Source organism: Podarcis melisellensis (assembly GCF_964234715.1).
Source record: "Podarcis melisellensis genome assembly, chromosome: 5".
Classification (NCBI taxonomy): Eukaryota; Metazoa; Chordata; class Lepidosauria; order Squamata; family Lacertidae; genus Podarcis; species Podarcis melisellensis.
Window position 1 is genome coordinate 45,503,584 of NC_138537.1, and position 22,124 is coordinate 45,525,707.

The 22,124-nt window shown below is 39.3% G+C and overlaps 1 protein-coding gene and 1 long non-coding RNA gene across 2 annotated transcripts in view; both read left to right on the top strand.

Moving 5' to 3' along the window:
• The window catches only part of CFAP58 (cilia and flagella associated protein 58), an 85,044-nt gene that overhangs the window by 53,519 nt on the left and 9,401 nt on the right, over positions 1 to 22,124 (top strand). Inside the window, 1 exon segment of the mRNA XM_081912547.1 lies at positions 2,588 to 2,692. Coding sequence (XP_081768673.1) covers positions 2,588 to 2,692 — 105 coding nt within the window.
• Positions 8,660 to 12,434, top strand: LOC309370472. The gene is made up of 3 exons (XR_014168585.1): positions 8,660 to 8,790; positions 10,684 to 10,774; positions 12,371 to 12,434. It is a non-coding gene; the product is annotated as an uncharacterized lncRNA (long non-coding RNA).

Genomic DNA, 22,124 nt, shown 5'->3' on the forward strand with positions numbered 1-22,124 from the left:
TGACTAAACTTTCACACTACTGCCCTGCAGCAAAATAGCAGATGCCCCAGGGCAAACAGCTCCAATGTTGATCACTGTTAATAAAATGTTCTGGGACAATGTGCATGTCAACACAATTTTCCATGTGAGCACCACCTTTGGAAGTAATTGATGACAGTAGTCGCTCTGTAGCATTTTGCCAATGTATTCCAAAACTACCAGTATAAGAACATAAGAACCCTGATCAGCCCACAGACCCATGTGGACTAGCACCCTGTTTGCACTATGGTCAACCACATACTTATGGGAAGCCTGTAAGCAGGATATATATATGAGTGCAACTGCATTTGCCTCACTTGTGTTCCTTGACAAGTGGTACTCAGATACATTCCTCCTCCAGTTCTGAAGGTGGCGCACAGCTATCATGACTAATAGTCATTGATATTGTAATCCTCCATGAATTTGTCCAAACCCATTTTAAAACTCCAATTTAGTAGCCATCATTTCGTCCTGTGGCAGCAGTTAGTTTAACTATGCACTGTGTAAAAAAACACTTCTGTCCTGAAACTTCCAATATTCAGCTCTCATTGGGCGGCCCTGGGTTCTGGTGTTATGAGAGAGGGAGAAGAACATTCTCCTATCCACTTGCTCCATGCCATGTATAATTTATTCATCATTTCTATCATGTCCCCCCTTACTGAATTATTGTATTTTAATATTTTGCTGGAAGCCGCCCAGAGTGCCTGGGGAAACCCAGCCAGATGGGTGGGATATTATTATTATTATTATTATTATTATTATTATTATTATTCCTCCTCCTCCTCCTCACTCCCCCACCCCACCCCCAGCTGAAACACCTCAAATGTTGTTTGCAACTTTTCATATAGGGAAGTTGTTACAGCGGCTTGGTAATTTTGGTTGCCCTTTTCTGCACATCTTTCAGCTCTAAAATACACTTTTTGATTAAAATACAACTATACACAGTATTCCAAGTGCCCAAAAAAGTACTGCAGCAATTTTAAGATTCCACTGAGCAAAAGGAGGAAATTTCATTCCAGCTACTGTTAAACTATTTGCTGAAAAATCTATAGCACAACTATTATATGGTACACAACTAGTTCCCCTCTCTAATTTGGACTCCTATGAAAAAATACAATCAGGATTTCTTAGGTCAGTTCTCTGAACCCGTGAATGTGTCCCTAATGCAGCCCTGTGACTGGAGATGTGCCTATATAGGATTGAAGCCAGAGTGTGGCTAGTTACTCTATACACATGGCTAAGACTTAATAAGACTCCAACTGGGCTGTTTCCCTTGTTGCTAAGTGATAACTATCAAACAAAATGGTGGAAGGGCATTACAAGAAAACTGTCCTTTTATGGCCTTTCTCCTGAATAGTTTGGAAATGGGAAGGGCCAGATATATAATCAAAGAACAAATCTGGGACATAGAATTCCAAACTGATTTTATCTGATCCTTTAAAATCTATAAATCTCTGCACAAATCTCAAATATCCCATCCAGCAAATGCTAAACATTGTTGGACATTTTCCAGAGCCCATTTTAATGTTCTCCCTTCAGCACTGCTAGAGGACAGATATCATGAAATCCCAGCTGAACAAAGATTATGTCCATCCAATTCTAATGAGATTGAATCCATTGGGCACGTTCTTCTACACTGCCCGTGGTACCTGAAGAGAGCTTTTTTACCTTTATTAAGGAAATTTCCTGGATGCTTAGAGGAAACTTCTTGCTGATAAAAATCTAGATATCATCAGGCCTGTTGCAAAACTCTGTTTTATAGCAACAAGGACAAGACAGGCTGTGTTGACAGTGATGGCTGACGAATGAGTACTGATTTTAATCTCTGGAATTCAGATTTTAGCTGAAGGAGTGTTATTTTTAATGTAAATAAGTTTATAGGCAATTTTTAATTACATCCACCCTGAACAGCCCTGTTCAGGGAAGTTTTTAATGTATGATATTTTAGCGTTTTCTGGTTTCTATGGAAGCCGCCCAGAGTGGCTGGGGAGGCCCAGCCAGATGGGCGGGGTACAAATAATGAATTATTATTATTATTATTATTATTATTATTATTATTATTATTATTATTCATGTGGATGTGGCATATATTGTTATTGTTAACTTTGCTGTCTAGTCTTTGACCGCAATAAAAATTGATTGAGGGGCTATATCAAAAGTTCTTTGAAAGCCCAATAATACAAAATGTAGCATGAATGTTACAATTCAGAAGATGGTACTACTGGCCAGAAGACAACAATCATGTGACTACATTCTATTGTGTTCAGGATATGTGCTTGCCTGCACATGTTCTGTTGATCAATGAAACTGATGCTTCCTCAGATCCTAAATGAGGTGTATAGACAGATCTCCATGACTGCTCTGCGTGGAAGCAACTTGAACCTGCTACTGTCTAGGTTGGTAGCCTGGGCTGTTCATATTGCTAGGGGAATAAATAACAGCTTTAAAGTTTAAGTTTTATTATGTAAGGCCCTGTTTAGTGTGGAAGGTATTCATTTAAGTTTTGAGCAATTAGGCATACTGCAAGGCACAGAACTTACAACTAAAAATTTGTATTCCTATCATGCAGGCCAGCGACCCAAATACCTATGAGTTGATACAAAAGATACATGCATTGCAGAAACGACTTATTAGCAAGACGGAAGAAGTGGTTGAAAAAGAGTTGCTCCTCCAGGTACAGTTGGCATGTTGGATGTATCCTGCTTACATACATGTGTTTCTCTTGGGTCATTTCCATATTATTGGGTTCATTTTTGCACAGGTGTTATTTTTATTTGCTTTGAGGGATCCATATATCATCCCCTAAGGCTGTGCTTCTGTTGCAGGAATATTGTACTCTCCACGCAATCAAAAAAGTATCTTATGTTGCTGGGAAAATGCAAACTTCCTTCAGCTAGTGAAGTCAGTGGTGATGGGATCATGTGGAATGTGGATGTATGAATGACTGGTGTGATGAATAGTGCATGTGATGTGAATGGTTGCATGGAACAGAGATCTATTTGTCTTCAGAGCTCCTTGCTGGCTAATTTCTTTTTCTAATGAGCACACTCCTTAGAAGACTTGTCTAAATCAAAAGGGCTTCCTGCTGCTTTCTGACACATTGTTATACATAATTTTGCTAGATTAACACAATTTTGCTTCACATCACCAGTGCAGAACCACTCAGCTGTAGTATGCTAGATGGAAGGGAATAGTCTTAGTTGAGGCATCTCAGCTTCCTATATTCCTCCAGCTGAGCAATTCTCTGGGGTACAGAGCCGTGCTGTTCTTTGTTTAAAAATGGCTCTACAGCAAAACTATAGAGCAGGGCCATGGTACCGTCACTGCACAAATCAAATCTGACTAGAAATGATCTCTGAGAAAGCTAATAGAATAAAGGAAGAAATGTGATGGATTGTATGCAAAAGCCTTGAGTGCTGTTCAGATATTCTGGTATTCAGTTTATGGAATTAAACACAGTGCATGTCCAGTAACTAGCTTTAGATGGCAGCACTTATTCACATATAAACTTTGTTTACATGAAACTTTGTTGCTGCAACCCACATTTCAGAATAAAAAATGTAGTGAAAAGTCCACCCCTCTACTTCCACTTATAGCAACAACAACAATCAAAACACCAATTTTGCCAGCTTTAAAGGCAGCATTATTTCCTTGGTCAGGTTGTTCTGAATCATTTTGATCATGCCACTAATTACCAGGTCAGTAGAGAATAATGCCTGTTGGATTTCCTACTTTGCTTATTATGGCCCTTGGTAGAAGATTTCAGTGGGTTTTTTATGACTTAAGAGTTTTCTACATCACTGGTTTTTCTTGCAGTGGATGCTAAGTATTTCCTCCTTTTGCACATTATTTCTGTAGTTCATTTTTTTGCGGTACATGCATATTGATGTGTTTGGGAATGCCGCTAAAATCTGACGGGAAGGTTGCACATCTTTAAGATGTACCTCTACTTTGTATTACATTTCACACAGCATGCAAGACCATTAAGTGCTCTGTGTCCCAAAAGGCAGGCTGTCTTTTCCCAACACAGGAAATACATGTAGAGATGCAGGATGATGCTTTGACCTGATGGAATGATGCCGCTTGTGTTCATACATGTTCTCCGTCTAAGTAGAATTGTCTAAGCCTTGTGTTTTTATGTCTCTACACAGTGATTGTAAATGCATCAGGTAAGCAGAAATTTTTAATTGCCTGAATAATCTTATGTTGCTAAAATGCAGGCATACAGAATGCAAATTGGAAACAGGAGTTTTCCTCTTATTTAATTTCCTGTTCAATATTTTATCACTTGATGAGCACAAGGAACATACTATTAATGAAGAAAGAGATCATTTTAGAAATTTCCTTAGGAAGTTCAGCATGTGTATATGGGTAAAACATAGCAGTTAGTATATGGTCAAGAGAGTTAATTGGATTTCAGTTTACACTAAGATGTAACCTCTTCCTTCCTCCTCTTATCATCAGCTTGTTGATCATTTATAGGGTTTTGTTTTGACTCCTCTTGAGCCACTCCCTTGCTGTTCGTTTAGCATGAACCAGCATGAGATTTAAATTTAACAGGTTTTGACTTGCCTTGCCTGCATTGTGGCTCATTTTTGAGGACCAGCTTAGCACATTATCCTTTAAATCAGTTAGTGTGTAAAGTCAAGTTTGCCCCCTTCTGCTGGAGGTCAGTGTCTCTCTCCTCCTCTCTTCACTTTCCTCCTCTCTATCCCCAAATTTCTGGCATATATATGGTTGATAGTTCAGAGTGGTGGGTGTTAATCAAAAGCCCTGGTTTTGGTACCTCCTGACATACAAAATTATAAGATGTATGATTTTCAACACAGTATGTTTAAATAAATGGCAACCTTTCCTACAATCATGAATCCATACCCTGAGGTCTTCATCTCATCTAGAGACTAATATGAACCAAGCTGGACCTTGCTGTCTTCATCTGCGGCCTTTCTTCCTGTGTCTCCTCCATGAGAAACCTGGAGGTTGGTAACATGAGAATGGGTATTTTCTATGATGGCTTCCCATTTGTAGAATGCTCTCCCCAGGGAGGCTCGCCTGGTGCCATCATAATATGTTCTTAGGCACCAAGCAAAAACTTTCATCTGTAACCATGCCTTTGGCCTTTAACTATCTATGGCCTTTTAGAAGTGGGTAGGGTGTTTTTAATGTATTTCCCCTCCTCTTGGCTTTAATGTATCTTTGTGGGGTGTTTTGTTTGGGTTGTCCTGGGCAAAATAATAATAACCAAGTAAGTCAGTCAGTCAGTAAATAAAACTTTTCCCTAGTTTGTTTGTTTGTTTATACATTTAATCCCACCTGATGTACACACTTTCTCTCTCCCTCCCTCCCTCCCCCCCTCTCCATTTTATCTTGAGGTAGGTTAGGCTGAGAGACAGTGACTGCCCTAAGTCATCTAGTGGGCTTCATGACCACTACTGCACACTAGGAATAAGGGAACTGAGCAGAAGATCTGAATGCCCCATACACCATGGCAATTTTATTCCTGTTTTATTCTGGACATGATCGTCTGTTGATGAAGCTGAACTGCAATGTTGAACTGTAATCAGTGCTAGTGTTGTCCAGGTAGTAGATGCCGTGCATAACAGCATAGCTCAGAAGCTCCTATATATGGTTGTAAATAATCTGGATAAAGGCCCTTGTGTTCACAGATAGTTGACATTTTCCCACCTTCAGCTACTGTTCCAAATTGCCCAGCTCTCCCAGGAGCTGCTCTGCCATTGCAGGAAGAAATGAGGTCTTTTGTTGATTCCTGTCAGTCTCTGAGCCTTTCTTTTATGTTGCTGTGGGTGGAAGGTGATAACCTGGAAATAAATGGGTCCCTATACACCATAGCTGTAAATGCTACAGGAAGATTTGCCACTTCCAACAGGAGATGAATTTTTATGGGTCTTTCATTGCATTCAGGTCAGTTTGGTTTCCAAAGCCTGGGGAGATTGGGTCAGAGTGAGAGCCTGGCTAGTGTGGTACCTTTATTCTCTAGAATACTCTGAATTTGAGGCTGCAGTATTTTGGAGAAAGCGTTTTTGTTGAAAGAGCTATTGTAACTTTTTGAAAAACGGAAAGATACAGTGAATGGGTGTTTGTGTGTGCGCATGCGTGTATAAACTTTTGTCTCCTGTTATAGTATCCAGTATATTTCGGGTGTATCATTAGATGTAATGCTAAATAAACTTTGGGGATTTTATTTTATTCATAATAAAAATGACTTATTAGAGAAAGCCCCCTTATGCTTACTCCATTAGTTATGATTACGTACAAAGTCTGGAGACTTTCAATTGTGCATCATCCTCACAGCAGCCATAAACTGCTTCCACAGGAAAAAAATGAGAAATCTCATAATTAATAAAGCATCTGTGTCCCTTAACCCCTATTTATTTCAGTCACCTCTTCATCCCTAAAAATCATCATTTGATTTATCTCGTATGTGCAGTCTGTAGTACTATTTATATTGAATGCTTGTTGTCAGCCTGTGTGTCTGTGGGAGAAGGGAGTGTCAAAGGAACCATGCCTGACTCTCAGATAGATGCTTTGTTGTGCTTTTAGCACAAGCCAAAGTATAGAGCCAGCACCTTTATTGCTTGATGCTTTGTGACTACTGTGGAGAGCAGAAACACAGAAGATCTTTCAGTGTCTTAACAAACTCTTCTTTCATTTTTCTTCTTCAGCAGTTCAGTACTTCAGCTGGTCTAGTTTAGTAAGTTGGGGGATGGGGAAGATAAAATAAAAGTAAGAGCAGTTCCCAATTGTTTCCTTACCCCTTATTCTTTTCATTGGGACATAGGAATCTAAAACACGCAATAATCATGCCAGAGTATGAATGGTTGAAGCCTTGGAACTGTACTAATTTGTGGGTGGAGGAGGAGTAGAAAATAATGACCCCTTATGGAATAAAGGTGCATTAGTCTGGTTAAAGGAACAAAAGTTTGATGTCTTAAGTTTCCTTTTGCCACCATTTTATACTTCCTTCTACACCTTCACAACAGCCATGTGAGGTAGGCTAGGCTAAGTTGATTACAGGCCCAATGCAGGAAATGAACAAAAGCAATGATGAGTTAAGTGCATATGCTTGGAGTATTTTCTTTTTGTTTATCAAGGTTTGCCCCCCACCCCAAAAGTTCTTAGTTTGCTAAAAGTTGTGAACTACATGTGCTCAGGGTCCTCCCCATCATGCCATAATGAATATATTGTGTTACTCTTTAAAATACCACTAGATGTTTTGTGGTACCTTACTGCATGTATGCTTTTTGGGGAGAAGGGTGGCCTATTTTGGGAATTGCCCCAGGGCCCCCACCACCTTAATCTGCCCTTGCTTGCCTGAGTTTTCTCTGGACCCAGCTTTGCCTTATTGTCTAGAATTTGAGGCCTCTTGTCTCATAGTAAAAGCCTGTTATTCTGTACTACACAGTACAGATTTTGTTCCATGCCTCTCTGGCTTTCAGCTGAACTGCCATATGACATTTCCTGAGAAGAGTGTAAGGTATTTGGATTCATGTAAAAAAAGAGAAGTTGACCAGTAAGCTTACATGTCCAGTAGAAGCAGTAGAATAAATGACAGAGAATCTAAGTGTTCTGTACAGAAATTTAAGACTGGGTTTTTGCATTTTTCCAGTGGTACAGGAGCCATAGCAGTAGATTCATTCCCATATAATGTGAGAATCATGGGAGACCCCTGCCCCCATAAACAAATGTTATTGGGTATAGATGCTTGCATGGGCTCCTCCTGTATCCTATGTTACTGCAGTGGAGCTGGAAGGTGTTGTGCAGCTGTGGCTCCTATGCTGATAAGAGTGTGAGCACTGGATCCAAGCCCGGGGGGGGGGGGGGGGAGGAGCTTTCAACACATTCCAGAAACTCTCGGTATATTAATGGCTATTCTAAAGATAATTTGCAGCTTTAGGCAGGAGCTGATAATTGGGTAATTCCAGTAAACAGACTGAAGAAAGCTCTGACCCTACATTAAAGGACATCAACAAAACCAAGAACAAAGGGATACTAGTAATCCAAAGCTTGTAACTGTAGAGGAATTATAAAGAGAAAGTTCGAAGGAGAAAGTGAGTGTTTGTCTATTTAGCTGTTTCATTTGTTTTGTCTGTAAGCTGCTTTGAGTCCCTTTCAGGGAAAAAGGTGGGGTATATTATTGGCATTCGTCTGTCTTGAGAGACAATGGAGTGTCCCCACATGCGGAAAGTCAGACTCCTGTCTTAGCAACACCAAAGTGACCTTCCCAGGGTTCAAGCCTGGGCAGTGTGCATGGAGGTTCTGGGCTGCCCAGACGACATGATCCCCTTCTTGGCTTTGCTATTGTGGTCCAAAAAAAAGCAGAGCAATATGTTTGGCACCAGCTTGGCTGCAGGAGTTGCCAGAAGGAGGCATATATATAACCGTCTTAGGGACTCCACTCCATATTTGTATAAGTTTTACTCCTTAGCCTTTTCGTCTCCTGAAGATATCCTGCAAGGCAACAGAGGATCAGGTTCCCTTTTCTTGATGGACTACCTTCTCAGGTTGAGAAGCCCCACCTGCCCCTCACTTCCCTCTACAGCACGTGCAGAAACCACCTTCTTGACTGTTGGACCTACTATTGGTCTTGTCCACTCAATTCGCCATTGCCTTCTTTGCATGCAGGGGAAGTCCCTAACTCACCGAGGGTTTGAGACCCATCAGCTATCCTCACCTGGTATAGCTAGCCAGTTGAAGCCATTCCCGGGGTGTGGCCACTGTCACATGCTGTGTGACAGCTTCTAGGAACTACAGGTGAGAACTGAGTTCAGGGTAGGGACCAAATTTGGACCAACTACCCCAGGAGGAGCACAAAGTGTCCCCCACCAGAGGTACTACCCATCCCCTAGTATATAAATCAATATATACAAATGCTAATAATAATTACAAGGGCTTGAACAAGTTGGAAAACTCCAGTCCTTCCTTGGAGGATACTATGGAATGTGCTGTCTCGCTGCACTAGAAATGTCAGAAGGATGCCTCTGGGTGAACACATAGTTTTCCCCATGTAATGTTTTGTTGTTGCATATATTATTACAAGGTTGCAGTCTAGGGTGGTTTTGAATCAAATTGTGCAACTTTACTGGTTGTGCAACTAAATGGAATCTTCCTTACTTTGAACTTTGGTAGAGGCAGACTTTTCTAGAATGTTCTGCTTCATATGCTCAGCTACAATTCTAATATTCACAGAATCATGTCAGGAACCTCAAAAGTCTAGTCTAATCTCTTGACAGTGCAGGAAACCTGCTACTGCAGCATCCATGCTATGTGGCCAGCCACTGCTTACAAATCTCAAATGAAGAAGTATGTACTATTACTGTGTAAGGGAGCAAATAACAAATAGTAAATGAACAAAGTAATAGTAATTACCTTGTAGATATAGCTAGCATAGCTTGAGGAAAAAGTGAATTATGCATGTCTTTATTTGTTTAAAAATCTAGCCATCTCCCTTTAAAGCAAACTCCCTTTCTAAATTTGATTTTCTGTCTAACTGACTAACAATCTGGTTTACTTATCTGCACATTCAAACCAGATAACAGTGCAATGACATCATATTACCTGCTGGTTGTCAATCATCTTCTCTAAAGACTTGTCATGATCATAAAGAAGGTATATGCAGGAAAAAGAATGGCTTTAGCTGAGAGACAGTGCAAAAAGAACTCTCTGTATTCCAGAATACATTGTGAAATCTTCAACATATTAGAGATTTCACATAGGTCTGGTAGCATCCCATTCCCAAAGTCTGATTCTAAAATCCACATAGCGAATTTTGAAGTCCTGAACCCTTAAACTTGTACCCTTAATCAACCAAATATTTATGATGGGATTTCTATTCAAGAATGTAAATATATTTCTGAGCAGTGTTTTCAGCCTAAAGTTGGTACTTCACCTTGATATCTGATTTAGCCTGAACCTAAAAAATGGCTATGTATTATTTCAGTTTGATGGGTTGTATTCAGTTTGATGGGTTGTATCCAGATGGGTTGTATCCAGTGAAATCCTGTTGGTTTCAAGGACTTTTGTCTGTGTCCGAAATCTTTTCAGATGCCTAGGGTACCCCCAGAACAGATTTGGCAGGGGTTGCACGGAGGGAATAAGCCCTGTTTAGCTTCACTGATATAGTCCTGTTTCACTTCACATTCTTGCTTTTAAATCTTGGCATTTGTTATTCCCTAAATCATTCAGGGATCTCAAATTGTTTGACATGCTTCTTCTCCGATCCCTTGTTAAAGTTTTTTAAAACCTTTGCAAAACCCCATTTGAGGATTGGGCATCCTCCTTGGTCCTTGGGAGGCAATCTGGGATGGAGAGTCAGTTCTAGCTGGGCTGGGAGCTGTTGCTTGAACTTGGCCCTCCCTTCCCCCTTTTCCAGTTGCCCCCCCCCCCGCAATGTTGGTAGCCCCTTGATTATAATCATTTTGTGCAGGAGGTGGACAGATGAGCTATACCACATAGAGCAAAAGATGGGACACAAACATGATATTGTGCAGAAGAGACTAAAGGGTGTGTTCACATTGCCACCTTAGTATTTCTAATTCCAATTCATATTGAAATAGTGTGTGAAATAAGGAGGGGGTGAGAGAATCATCATGGTTTTTAAGTTGAGAAGCATGCTGATGTTGGCACTAACTTTTCCTTCCTCCCCAGAGAACAAAACCTTCAGGGGGAGGCAACACTTTTAAATCTGTGCTTTTTAAAAAAGGAATGGCAATGATCAGTTTAACTTCATCTATTAGAGGTAATCAGCTGAATTTAACAAAAGGAAAATTGTTTTCTAATAAAAACCAGTTATGTTAATCTAGCATCAACAGATGGAGAAAATAAAGCAGATCACTTAGCACCCAAATGAAGAATTTGTGATAAAAAAGCTTCCTCACTTCAGGTCTTACTGAATCTTTGTACCTTTTCTTTAAGAGCACAAAGAGAGAAGAGGGTTTTTTTGTGTGATGAATGTTCTTTTGGACAACAGCAAGATGCAAATTTGACAGAGGAATTAGACAAAATTGGATCAAAATTACAACTCTGGGGAATCCTCACCATTTTTAGCTATTTTGATGGGATCTCAGTATGAGATATTTTCAGACTAAAGGTGCCAGTTACAAAGAAGACAAAGTTGCAGCCGGAAGAGAAATTAGTTTGAGTTTATTGTTAGGAAAGCTCCATGAATATTTAATCTCCTTTATGTTTTAAGGGAATTCAAAAGATTCATTGAAGCTAAAAGGCAATTCTACTGGGTCATAAAATTGCACCCATTGCATCACATGGGATTTATATAATTTCTTCTTACCTATTCTTGATAGATGGGTGCCAAGGAACACTTTTGTTCTCTGCATTTTAATGGGTGTGCTCCGTTTTGCATGCATCTTAAAAATGAGAATAAAATAGTCTAAAATACATAAATAAATTTATATATTCATCTTTTGCCAGGCTCTCTGTCCAGTTCAGTGGGGGTCCAGAGTGTTTGTTCCTGGTGTTGTGTAATCGGGACAGATTAGGGATTCTGCTGGTTACCTCCCACTTTGCTGCCCTGCAGTGTTGCTGCCTGAACTGATCTTGGAGGTGGTGTTGAGGACTTCCAGACTGCTGGTGTTGGGGGACTTCATCATCCATACCAAAGCAGTTAGCTCTGGGGTGGGTGGCTCATGACTTCATGGCTGCCACATAGAGTGCATTGCAGTTATCCAACCTCGAGGTTACCAACACATGGACTGCAGTCGTCGGCTATCCCTGTCCATGCACTTGGAAGAAAATCCTACAGTGTTCAGTAGATTTTACCCCCATTTAGTTGTGTACAGGTCACAGCCTGTCAGGGACTGACAGGGCTCTTGTGAGTGTGTGACGGAGACAGGGGGTCGGAGGCTGACCCAGGAGAGGGGGGCAGTGATTTATGGGGTTTGATGCCACCCACAAGGCAGCAGCCAGGACAGAGGGAAGGGGAAGGGTCAGTCAAAGGTGGAGATGGGGGCAGGATGTGTCAGAAGCAGAGAAAGAGGCTCTTCATGTGACGGGTGAACTGGTTAAATCCCCATCATCCCCTGTCCTGCTGTCTCCTAGAACCAGGAGGGTCTTGAAGAGGGAAGTGGAGGGACAACCTCTGTGCAGGAGAAGTCAGTCTCAGGTTACAGGCATGCACACCATCAGACGAGGATACATAAGCCCAGGGGAGGGCATGGTCCTACTGTTGCTTCAACTGCTCCGCCAGGCGTGAACCTGGAAAAGTTAATGCCAGCTATATAGGTGCAAGAAGTGTGTTCACGTGTGCATCTGGTGCACCTTAGGAAGTTCTGTAAGTGTAAAATGCAGAAAAGAACTGCTGTGTTACTTTGTTTCTTAGAAAACATGCTGAGTATAGTGATAGTGTGTTCAACTCGTGTCATTGGAAGACAAGGTGAGGGTGAACATCTTCTAAGAGGCTGTAAGGTATCTTCTTCTCTCATTAAGTTGTTTTGAAAATGTTAGTCATTTTGGTACAATCTGCTCCATACTGTAGGGGACAAACTTACTACTTAAAGGCACTCGGAGAGACAGAGAGGCATGTCAGGGATGTAGCAGAATACAGACTACAATGCATTCCATCCGATGCAGAGAAACCACCCCAATTTCCCCTTGCTTGGCTGCAGGTTATTTAACTAGGCATTCCTTAAACCCTTGTTATTGTACATCCCTACAACTGTATGGAGCTGCTTGCCTATGAAAATATGATATCTTTTATCAATGATTCTAACTAAATGAAGTTCCTTCCTGAAGAGCAATCTTAAACTTTCAAATTTTGTAAAGTAGTTAAGAAGCTTGCACAAATATCCTTGCCTATCTAGCACAGATAAGTTGGTAAGAGCAGACCTACTGCAGGGTAGTCCTCCTATTTCCAGCTTAACTTATCATAATTGATGGTAAAAAGGCTTTTGAAATGTCTGGAAAATCAAAAGGATAAAACTCTCTATCTCCTGTCATAGGTCAATAATGGCTACTAATCTTAGTGGCTATATTACCTCCAGTACCAGGCTTAATGTCCCTGAATATTAGTTGCTGGGACTCATGAGTGAAAGAGTGCTATCAGTATTTCCATAGATGTCAGGCACGCCACGATAAGAACAGAAAGTGACACTAGATGGCCTTTGATCTGATCCAGCAGCACTCTTATTGTGTTCTTACTCACTGGGGAAACCAGAGTAGCTACAAGCCCAAGCCTAAAACCATATTGAATTGGCTTCAGATCCTATGGATATACTCTTAGAGCAATTGTTATTATGGAAAGAAGAATATGGCTCTAGGGTCTGACTGTCTTTCATCTTGAAATTGCTTTGAATGAATAAGTAGCTTCTTTTCAAAGGAGTTTGTCATATTGCCAAACTAGAATTTGTTGGCTATATGCCCCTCACTAGAAAGCAATAGTGAAGTTCATGAATCCAGCTGCAAGAAAATGTTTCCTTTAAGTTGCTTATCAAGGTTGGGTCTCACCGCTTGGATTAATTTCTCAAATATCCATGCTATGACATCAATTCATCATGGGGTAAATGAGGGCTAATTTCTCAACTGTTAAAACAGAAAACCTAGCAAAGGGTGATGCTTGCCTGTCATGAACACACCAGCTCCAAGTGTAATCTTGCAGCCAGCTGCAGAATGCAGTCAGGAACAGGGAGGCTGGGTTTTCAAGCCAGCACAGAGGAGCCTGCAGCTGCCAACGTCGACTTCCCCTGATCTTAGACGGCTGACTGATAAGGGAGGAACGGAGAGCAGGCTGGAACACAGCCAAAGCTCCCCAGAAGCCCAATCAGGCACGGATAGTCATAGAGCAGGAAGGGGCTGCAGCTGACCAAATAAATCCGAGGTGTAGGCGTATAGGAAGGCTTCTAGATAGGAAGCAAAATAAGAAACATAAAGGCTGAAGGTTCAGTCTCTTTTCTCAAAGAGTCTTTGCTCTTCTGTAGAATATGATTTTTCAGTGCTGATCAAGGAAGGTGGGATAGCTTTTAAAAAGGAAGCCAAATATGGCACACACATGACAATGAGTGAAGCTCATGGACTTCTTGATTTATATGAACTGAAACGTTGCAGCTTTCAAAAGTATTTGCTGAAATTTATCACAAGTGAAAGACCTTTTAAGAAGAGTTTTTGAGAACATCCATATTGCAGCTATCTTGGAAAGCTTAAGGCAACTTTCCCCCATTGTTGTAAAAGAAAAGAAAAAAGTGAAGGTTACTGTATGCTAATTTTTCATATGCCTCATAAAACATTTCATCATAGGCATCCTGAGCTGAAAATGTTCTTATTATGCAAAAACTTTAAAAAGAAGAAAACAACCTCACTGTGCTCATAGAAGTAAACTGAACAGGGCTATACATTGTTGCATTTAAACTAGTATCAGCTTCCTATGTAACAACTTGCAGAAGGGTTTTTAGCCCACTTGGAATTTTCACTGCTTCATTACATCATGAACAAATAGTTCTGGAGTTCAGTGTAGTTGACATTTTGGTTATAATGCCAATAAACATGAAACCCTCAAAGCAGAGGGTTTTGTTTTCCTCATCAATGCAATGTCAAACCTCACTGTAATTCTTCCACTAATTGCAATTAAAGTCTTTGTAAGATTAAATGTTTTAGGACTCTTTTTAGAACAATAAGCAGCACAGCTTTTAAAATATAAATTTTAAAAATAAAAAATAATATAAAAATAAAAATATATTTTTTTTAAAAAATCTGCTCTTAATGCTGAAACCTTGATTATGACATTAGTCTCAGTCTCTGATGAATAGCAGCAGTCCTGGCTCTTTCTGTTTGCTATAAATTCTTTTCTTGGAATACCCAGAATCACTCTAGACGTTGTATCTACCACCAAGCAGAGTGGGCTGAAATATTAGTTTAGGATGGTAGTTGCTAAAGAAAAATGTGAGAAGCAGTTTTGGGTTCTAATGTGATCTGAAATGATGATGAGAAATCTGGGGAGGCTGATGATGTAATGATATGGGAAGAAGAAGAATGCTTGATAGCACCCACAATAATGTTTGTGCAGTCTGTACATTTGTTAATAGCTGATATTTTACAAATGCTTTATTGAATGTCCCGCCATATAGATAAAAGAAAGTATAAAAGATTACTTTTGTTTGCAGTGACCTGTAGTTGTCCAAGAACAACAAGTAAAACAAAAAATGCATTTTGCAAAGATATGTAGTGCACATTTCTGCATGCAAAGCAGAAGAAATATATAGCAGGGATTTGCAAAATGTAGTGAGAGGTTCTTGGTGTTTAACAAGGATCTAGTTATTTCTGAAATATGTAACCAAGGCAGCAGCATTGGAGGACTAGAATTGTAATGTGACTTCTTGGACGGTGAATAAATCTTCATTAGGAGTGAGACTGTTGATCATCTCTAGTTAAAATGACAGATTGGGCTTCCTAATGACAGAGTTAGCACTTGTGCCATTTTCTAGACTAGTGCAACAGCCTGACTCAGGAAAAAAACCCATCAAAGTGAACACCCTTGTGTGTTCAGAATTGTTAGCTCCTGCATTGGTGTTTCCCTGGGCAGCATTCTGTTATCTGCAAGAAGAGGACTACAAGAGCATGCAGTTCAAGAGGCTTGAGATACTGGCCTTTGGTAATCAACTTGGCTTGGGAAGAGTGATCAAAGTGAGCAAGCAGCAAATGTAGTGTTCCTCTGCAAATGAATGATATATTTAGTGTAAGACTTCTAGCCTTTTCTCTCTCTCCTTTTCTGCTTACAATAGAATTGTAGTCTGGATTGCAGAGAGAGCTATTTGTGCTGGCCTGTGGGTGTGTTGCTAGGTGGTAGTGGACAGGTAAACATATGCTGTAGTACAGAGCTTTTTCTAGAAGTTCTGTTCCTTTGCTGAAAGGTTCTACTCTGGATCCTACCCAGTATTATATTTATTTATTTATTCCAAGAACCGACACTATTTGTGGGTCACAAGTTGTGCAGGCTTGCGTTGTACAGCGGAGATCAATGACCTGGGTTACATTAGGCTCCATCAACCAGCATTTGTGCAACTTAGTAGCTGAAATTCTGTATCCTGAATTTGTTTCATGCAAGGCACTAGTAGGACCAAAATCTGATTAAGACGGCAGCTAGTTCACATTCAGAAGAAGGAAACACAAAATATTAAAATAAATGGAGTGACAGGTTCAGAAATATGTTGTCATGGTTTAGCCTAGAGGCAGATCCATGGGCTTCTTCGAGCACTACTGGAAAAACAAATCTTACAGGCTGGCAGGATTTGCTAAAAATAATCCTAAGGTTTATTTATACAAATAATATACACTGGCAGAAATGCTGAAAAGCCTCAAATCCTCAGTCTGAGTCCCCTCCTTGATGTGCAGTTCTCATAAGCATTATTTACTATGGGAATAGGGTAGGAGTCTATCAAGGATATAGGGTCTCTGCTGTAGCCCTTTTCAATGTATTGTTTCATTTTTCTTTGCTCTGTCCTTATTGTTAACAGAGTGGTGATCTACAGTACTTTGTTATGTCCCCCTTTTCATAATTCATCATTAATTTATTCAATTGTGCATATAGCCCATCCCTTTTCAAAGGAATAGGGCAGACATCAACATATAAAGCAATCTGTGTACTTGGCTATTACATTTTTTGTATTTTATTTTAAGCCCCTTAATGAGAATACTGTTACTCTGTTTTAATTTAATGTTTATATGGTGTACATTGCTCTGCAATGATTTTCTAATTAATAGGCTTTGTTTTATTTTAGTAAACAACTAGTTTTAAAGATGAGCTGCATTTGGCTTGGGACAGACCATCTTATGATCAGAAGGCATGTTATGTTTACTTAAATCTGAATAAGAACTTTCACTCAGGGATGATTGGCATTTTAATTTGGAACAACCTATATTATTTTTTCTCATAAATGTCGAGCAGCAGTAAGTCAGGCTTTAGAGAAGCAAAGTGGCATAAAACATCCAAATAATGAAAATATTTAATAGAACCTTGTGAATGAATGTCCAAGCTATGGGCAGCCTGAAGCCAGAAGGGAACATAAGAGTATATTTATGGGGGAAGAGCTCTCCATGTTAGCTGTGCAGACATGTCAAATTCTCAAAGCCTCAACCATGCTCTGGAGCAGGGGTCAGCAAACTTTTTCAGCAGGGGGCCAGTCCACTGTCGCCTCATACCTTGTGGGGGGCCAGACTATATTTTGAAGGAAAAAAAGGGAACAAATTCCTATGCCCCACAAATAATCATGCTGATTTCCAAATAAACATGCTGATTCCCGGACTGTCCGCGGACCAGATTTAGAAGGCAATTGGGCCATATCCAGCCCCCGGGCCTTAGTTTGCCTTCCACACTCTGGGGTATCGTTTCAAATACAGAATGGAGTTAAAGAGCCCTTTTTTGCCACTTTTGTAAAAAATAAATAAAAATGGGGTGGTTTACCTTTGAAGCAGGGAGGGCAAGAGTTGGGGATTGGAGGCAAACCCCTCTTCAAGCTATATCCAAGCTAGAATGGGTATGGGACTCACTTGATTTGGTGCTTCTTTTTTTGAGATGAGGAGATTTGCCTTTCAGCCTGCACACAGAGACACACCAAACTTCTTTAGTATCTATAATTTTGGTTGCATTTGCTTTTAAGTAAATTGGAAAGATAAACTCTGTCAAATGGGATTCGGGAGTCCTGTCCGCCTTGTTCCGTGCAACTTCTGGCTTACTGGAATACAGTAACAGAATGTAGGCAAATGACCACTGTTAACACACATTTTGCTTCTTCTTTGAAGAAGAAAGAATTAAGTATAATGGACTTTCTTTTGATGTTTCCCTGACATTTGGTGATCTTAACTCAGTGACAAATTAAATGACAAGACTTAAAAGAAATAGATACTGTTTAGTGATAATAATAATGGGTGTAATACAAGACATGTGGTTCTGCTGCTGTTAGATGATGGCAGTAATACATATTGGAGAGGAAACCAGTTTCAGCTGCATAGGATAGATTTCACTTTCTAATAGAAATGTATGCATTGTCTCTAAATGGGGTTATTATCCACTCCATTGCACAATGTTCAGAGGACTTGGTTGGCCCTTGTTGAGGATTACAAGAGAAATAAATTGGAAACCAATTGCAAATAAGACCAGCAGTCTATCAACTGCTCCTTATTTATCCATATTACCAGGGCCCTCTTACAAAATACAAACATGTACAACATTCAAGGCTGGGACATGCTTGGTTGTGAAAACAGTTGCCATCTTCTATAGTCACAACTAATGGGAAAGCCAACAGCATGAAAAACAGTTCAATCCTATTTTGAATTGCATAATGGAATTTCACCTATAAGTAAACTAGTGGTTTTTGTTGTGGGATAATTTCAAAATAGTGAGCTCTGTAATAATTAGGAGGTTGTATTGTAAAAGAAAATGCATCTTGTAAATGATATTGATATATTTCATTTTATTTTGGCGTCTTTGTTCATGGATACCAAAAAGTCTAAAACTAGGTAAGTTTTATTCATAACAAGTGCAGCCTCTCTGGCTCCAGGCTTCAAGATCATGAATTGCTTTTGAAAATATTGGCCACACTCCATGCAATTGAGTGATTAACTAGAAGTATGTGTACTGTAGATAGATGTTTTTTCTACAATTCTTTTTATTCACACCCAGGAGTCTGACAGGAAGACTTATAGTGCTACATAGTAGCAAGAAAAGCAGGCAAAGAGGATGATCAGCAAAGGCAGCTTAAATGTGAAGCAAAATATCCATGTGGGTTCAATCTTTTTTCTTCTTCTACATCTCCATTTAAAATATTTTTCTTTCTTTCTGGTTGAAGTTTCATGATGCAAAGCTTTCTACAGAAATGCGAGTCTGAAACTCTTTACCAGTTTAAATACATCGAGCAAAACAATAAAAAATTGGTCAAGGATGTCCCTTTTAACATTACCATCCTTTTCTCTTGTTTCTCGGAGTCATTTAAGGTACTGACAGATTCCCAACATATTTGTCTGTTTACTGTACAGTACTTATTTTTTAAGGTAATCCAGAAACTAGTATGTAGTTTAGGGCTTCATTTCTAACAGACAATTGCAATAGAACAGAAATCTTCTGATGAAGTGCTAAACCTGTATTAAGACAGATTCTGGGATTCTAGGTTGACTAAGTCATATTTGGAGTAGACCCACTGAAATTAACAGGTTCTTTAAATCCATTGACTTCCATGGTTCTTCTTTGAGTATGACTAACAATGGATATCACCCCTTATCTTAATAGAAGGGCAAGATATCTCTACTGATTTCTTAAAAGAATAACATCAATGGAAAAGCAGAGGACATTTTTTGTTTAAGTATTCGTTCGGTTGAAATGCTATCTAGCAACCATTTTCAGCACACACACACACGGGAGACCCATAAAGTTTCCCAAAAGGCCACCCTCCAGCTTATATTTTTCAGACCTGTTGGCTTTATTGGAAGCCCCAATTGGCTGTCACTTCAGCACCATTCATATGATTTAAAAATCAGCTTTCTCTATAATACAGTGAAAGTTAATTCAGAATGGCTTAATGCCTTTTAGGACTTTGTTTACTGTCAGTAGTGTAGTCATGTATTGAAATCTGACAAGATTTGTGATTAGGTCACTCTTGCTAGGAAGAATAAGGTGTATTTGAAGGAAAAAATTATGCCAAAGCTGCAGCCAGCTGGGGCTTTGAAGTGGCTCACAATGGAATGCATTGAAATATGAGGTTCAGTGGTGTAGACTTCTCAATTTGCATCTGTGGTACCCCCTAAAAAACCCAAACGACAATGAATTACTTTGCTTTAGAAAAAAAGGGGAAATGCTTTTATGGTGGAAGGAAAAAAGTGATTATTCTCCATTTTAAGTTCAGCTTCTAAAGGACTAATTGAATAAATACTAGATTTTTAAATATACTCCATTGCTGTGCTCTTTCACAGCATAATCTGACATTGGCCACGGTTCCAAGAAAAAAACACTGGGTTTGACAGACCGCTGGTCTGATCCAATATAGCAATTGGATGCCGATGATAACCCATCTATCATAAAAGAACACTTGGGTTTAGCAGATAAAATCTGGGGACCGTTTTTGTTTTTTTCTGCTCCATGAAGAAATTGTAACTGGAAGGAAGCCATATGAAGAGGCATTCTGAAGCCACTGAGACCATTCTGTTTCTTTGTTTTCTAGCACCTAAGCCATTTCTAAGCTGTGCCATGTCTTTGCTATTTAATTTCCCAAGACCTTTTGATTTTATAGATTAGCATACACCAGCTCTTGCTAGTTGTGTCTGTTTGGCCCTCTACTGGCTTTCAAAGACACGTCAGAGCTTCATTTGAAAAATCTGTGCTTCTGTCCGAACTCAGAATTAGTCTTTTTCATAATAACCTTTTCAAGGACCAATAAACCCTTTCCACTAGGTTTTAGCTATATTCTTTAAATTGCAGAATCTTAGAATTGGAGGGGATCACATATGCCCTCTAGAGCAGGCATAGGCAAACTCGGCCCTCCAGATGTTTTGAGACTACAATTCCCATCATCCCTGACCACTGATCCTGTTAGCTAGGGATGATGGGAGTTGTAGTCCCAAAACATCTGGAGGGCCGAGTTTGCCTAGGCCTGCTCTAGAGAATAACATATGCCAAAAGAATTCCTAATGGATGACTGCCCAATCTCTTAAAAATTACAGGAGAAGAAATTTTCACAGCTTCTCTAGACCATTCCTAAGCTGCTATTGTCTTTGTCCATTCCAATGTTAACTGAAAGCTGTATTCTGGTAGTCCAAGTCCATTGCTTTATCCTTATAGAAAATGTTGAGCAACTGTTAATCTTCTTTAATAACATTTTAAATACCACAGAAGTCAACTTAACCCCCTTTCTCTGCTCCATTCAAAGCACAACTTTCCTCATAATTCTATGGCTTGCGTTTTAGACTGTTTATAATCTTTGGTGTCTTTTGAATCTTTTCTAGTTTATCAACATCCTCCTTTAACTGTTATGCTGCAAATCCAACACAGTACTCCAAGTGAGGTCTGAGCAGAGCTATATTTACTCCTGATTTTTGCACATATCATCCAGAGATTTTTGCCTTCATCCAGAGATAACAGGGTGGTTCACAACATACCACTTATTTCATTTATTAATCACCTCCTATGAAGCATCTAGCGGCAACTTCACAAAACCTATATAAAAATATATATTAAAACATATTTATATAAAAACAGCTGAAAGTCACATATATGAAAACTATTTTAAATCCAATACAGATTCCAACTGGGATAAAGAAATGGTAAATTGCAACTTATTCCTAGAGTTTCTTTGTCTTTCTTTGGTTGGGGTTTGAAGTGCACCTCTCTGGAGCCCATGACAGTTAGTGATACAAAAATATGCATAGTTTTCTGAACAGCAATAAAATGTTTCTCATGTATACACAAACAAAAAGAAAAATTCAAAGCATTTTTTAAAAAAGGCTTTAAGCATATTTGACATCATTCAGCAACTGTATTTTCTGCTATGTCATGTTGCTTTTCAGTTTCCGATTAACTGGCCACAAAGCAAACCATGAAAGATGCAGCCACTTTGTTTGAACATTGTAAGGACATTGTCAAATATTGCAAAATGAGACTGGATTTAAAGCAGAAAGAATCCATGCAAAATATGAATGAAAAGATCAGTGACAAAGATGAAAGACTTTCTTCCAGCAAAGTGTTTAACTATGGCATCTGTCATTTCAAGGAGAAACTAGAAGAACTGTGTTGTTTTTTTAAAAAACATTTTTTATTGATTTTCCAATATCATTCCAATAACAGCCTCATTATAACAAAGCAAATTTTATCCAATTAATACAATTATTAATGCCAAATATTCATATGTCAAATTATACGATTTAATTAAACTAGCCCCCTCGCATGCTAGAGTTGATGAGTTCATTCTTCTACATTTTTTCTGCATTCCAAAAATTTAATAATTTTCATTCCATTCCATCCAGATATAATAATCCCTTATATAATAGCTACAGTCTTGTGATTTCAATTAGTGTTGGCATAATAGGTAATTTATAAAGTTTCAAGTGAGGAACTTTAGCTGTACTCCTTATTCTTTCCTGCATGTGACAATTTTTCCCAT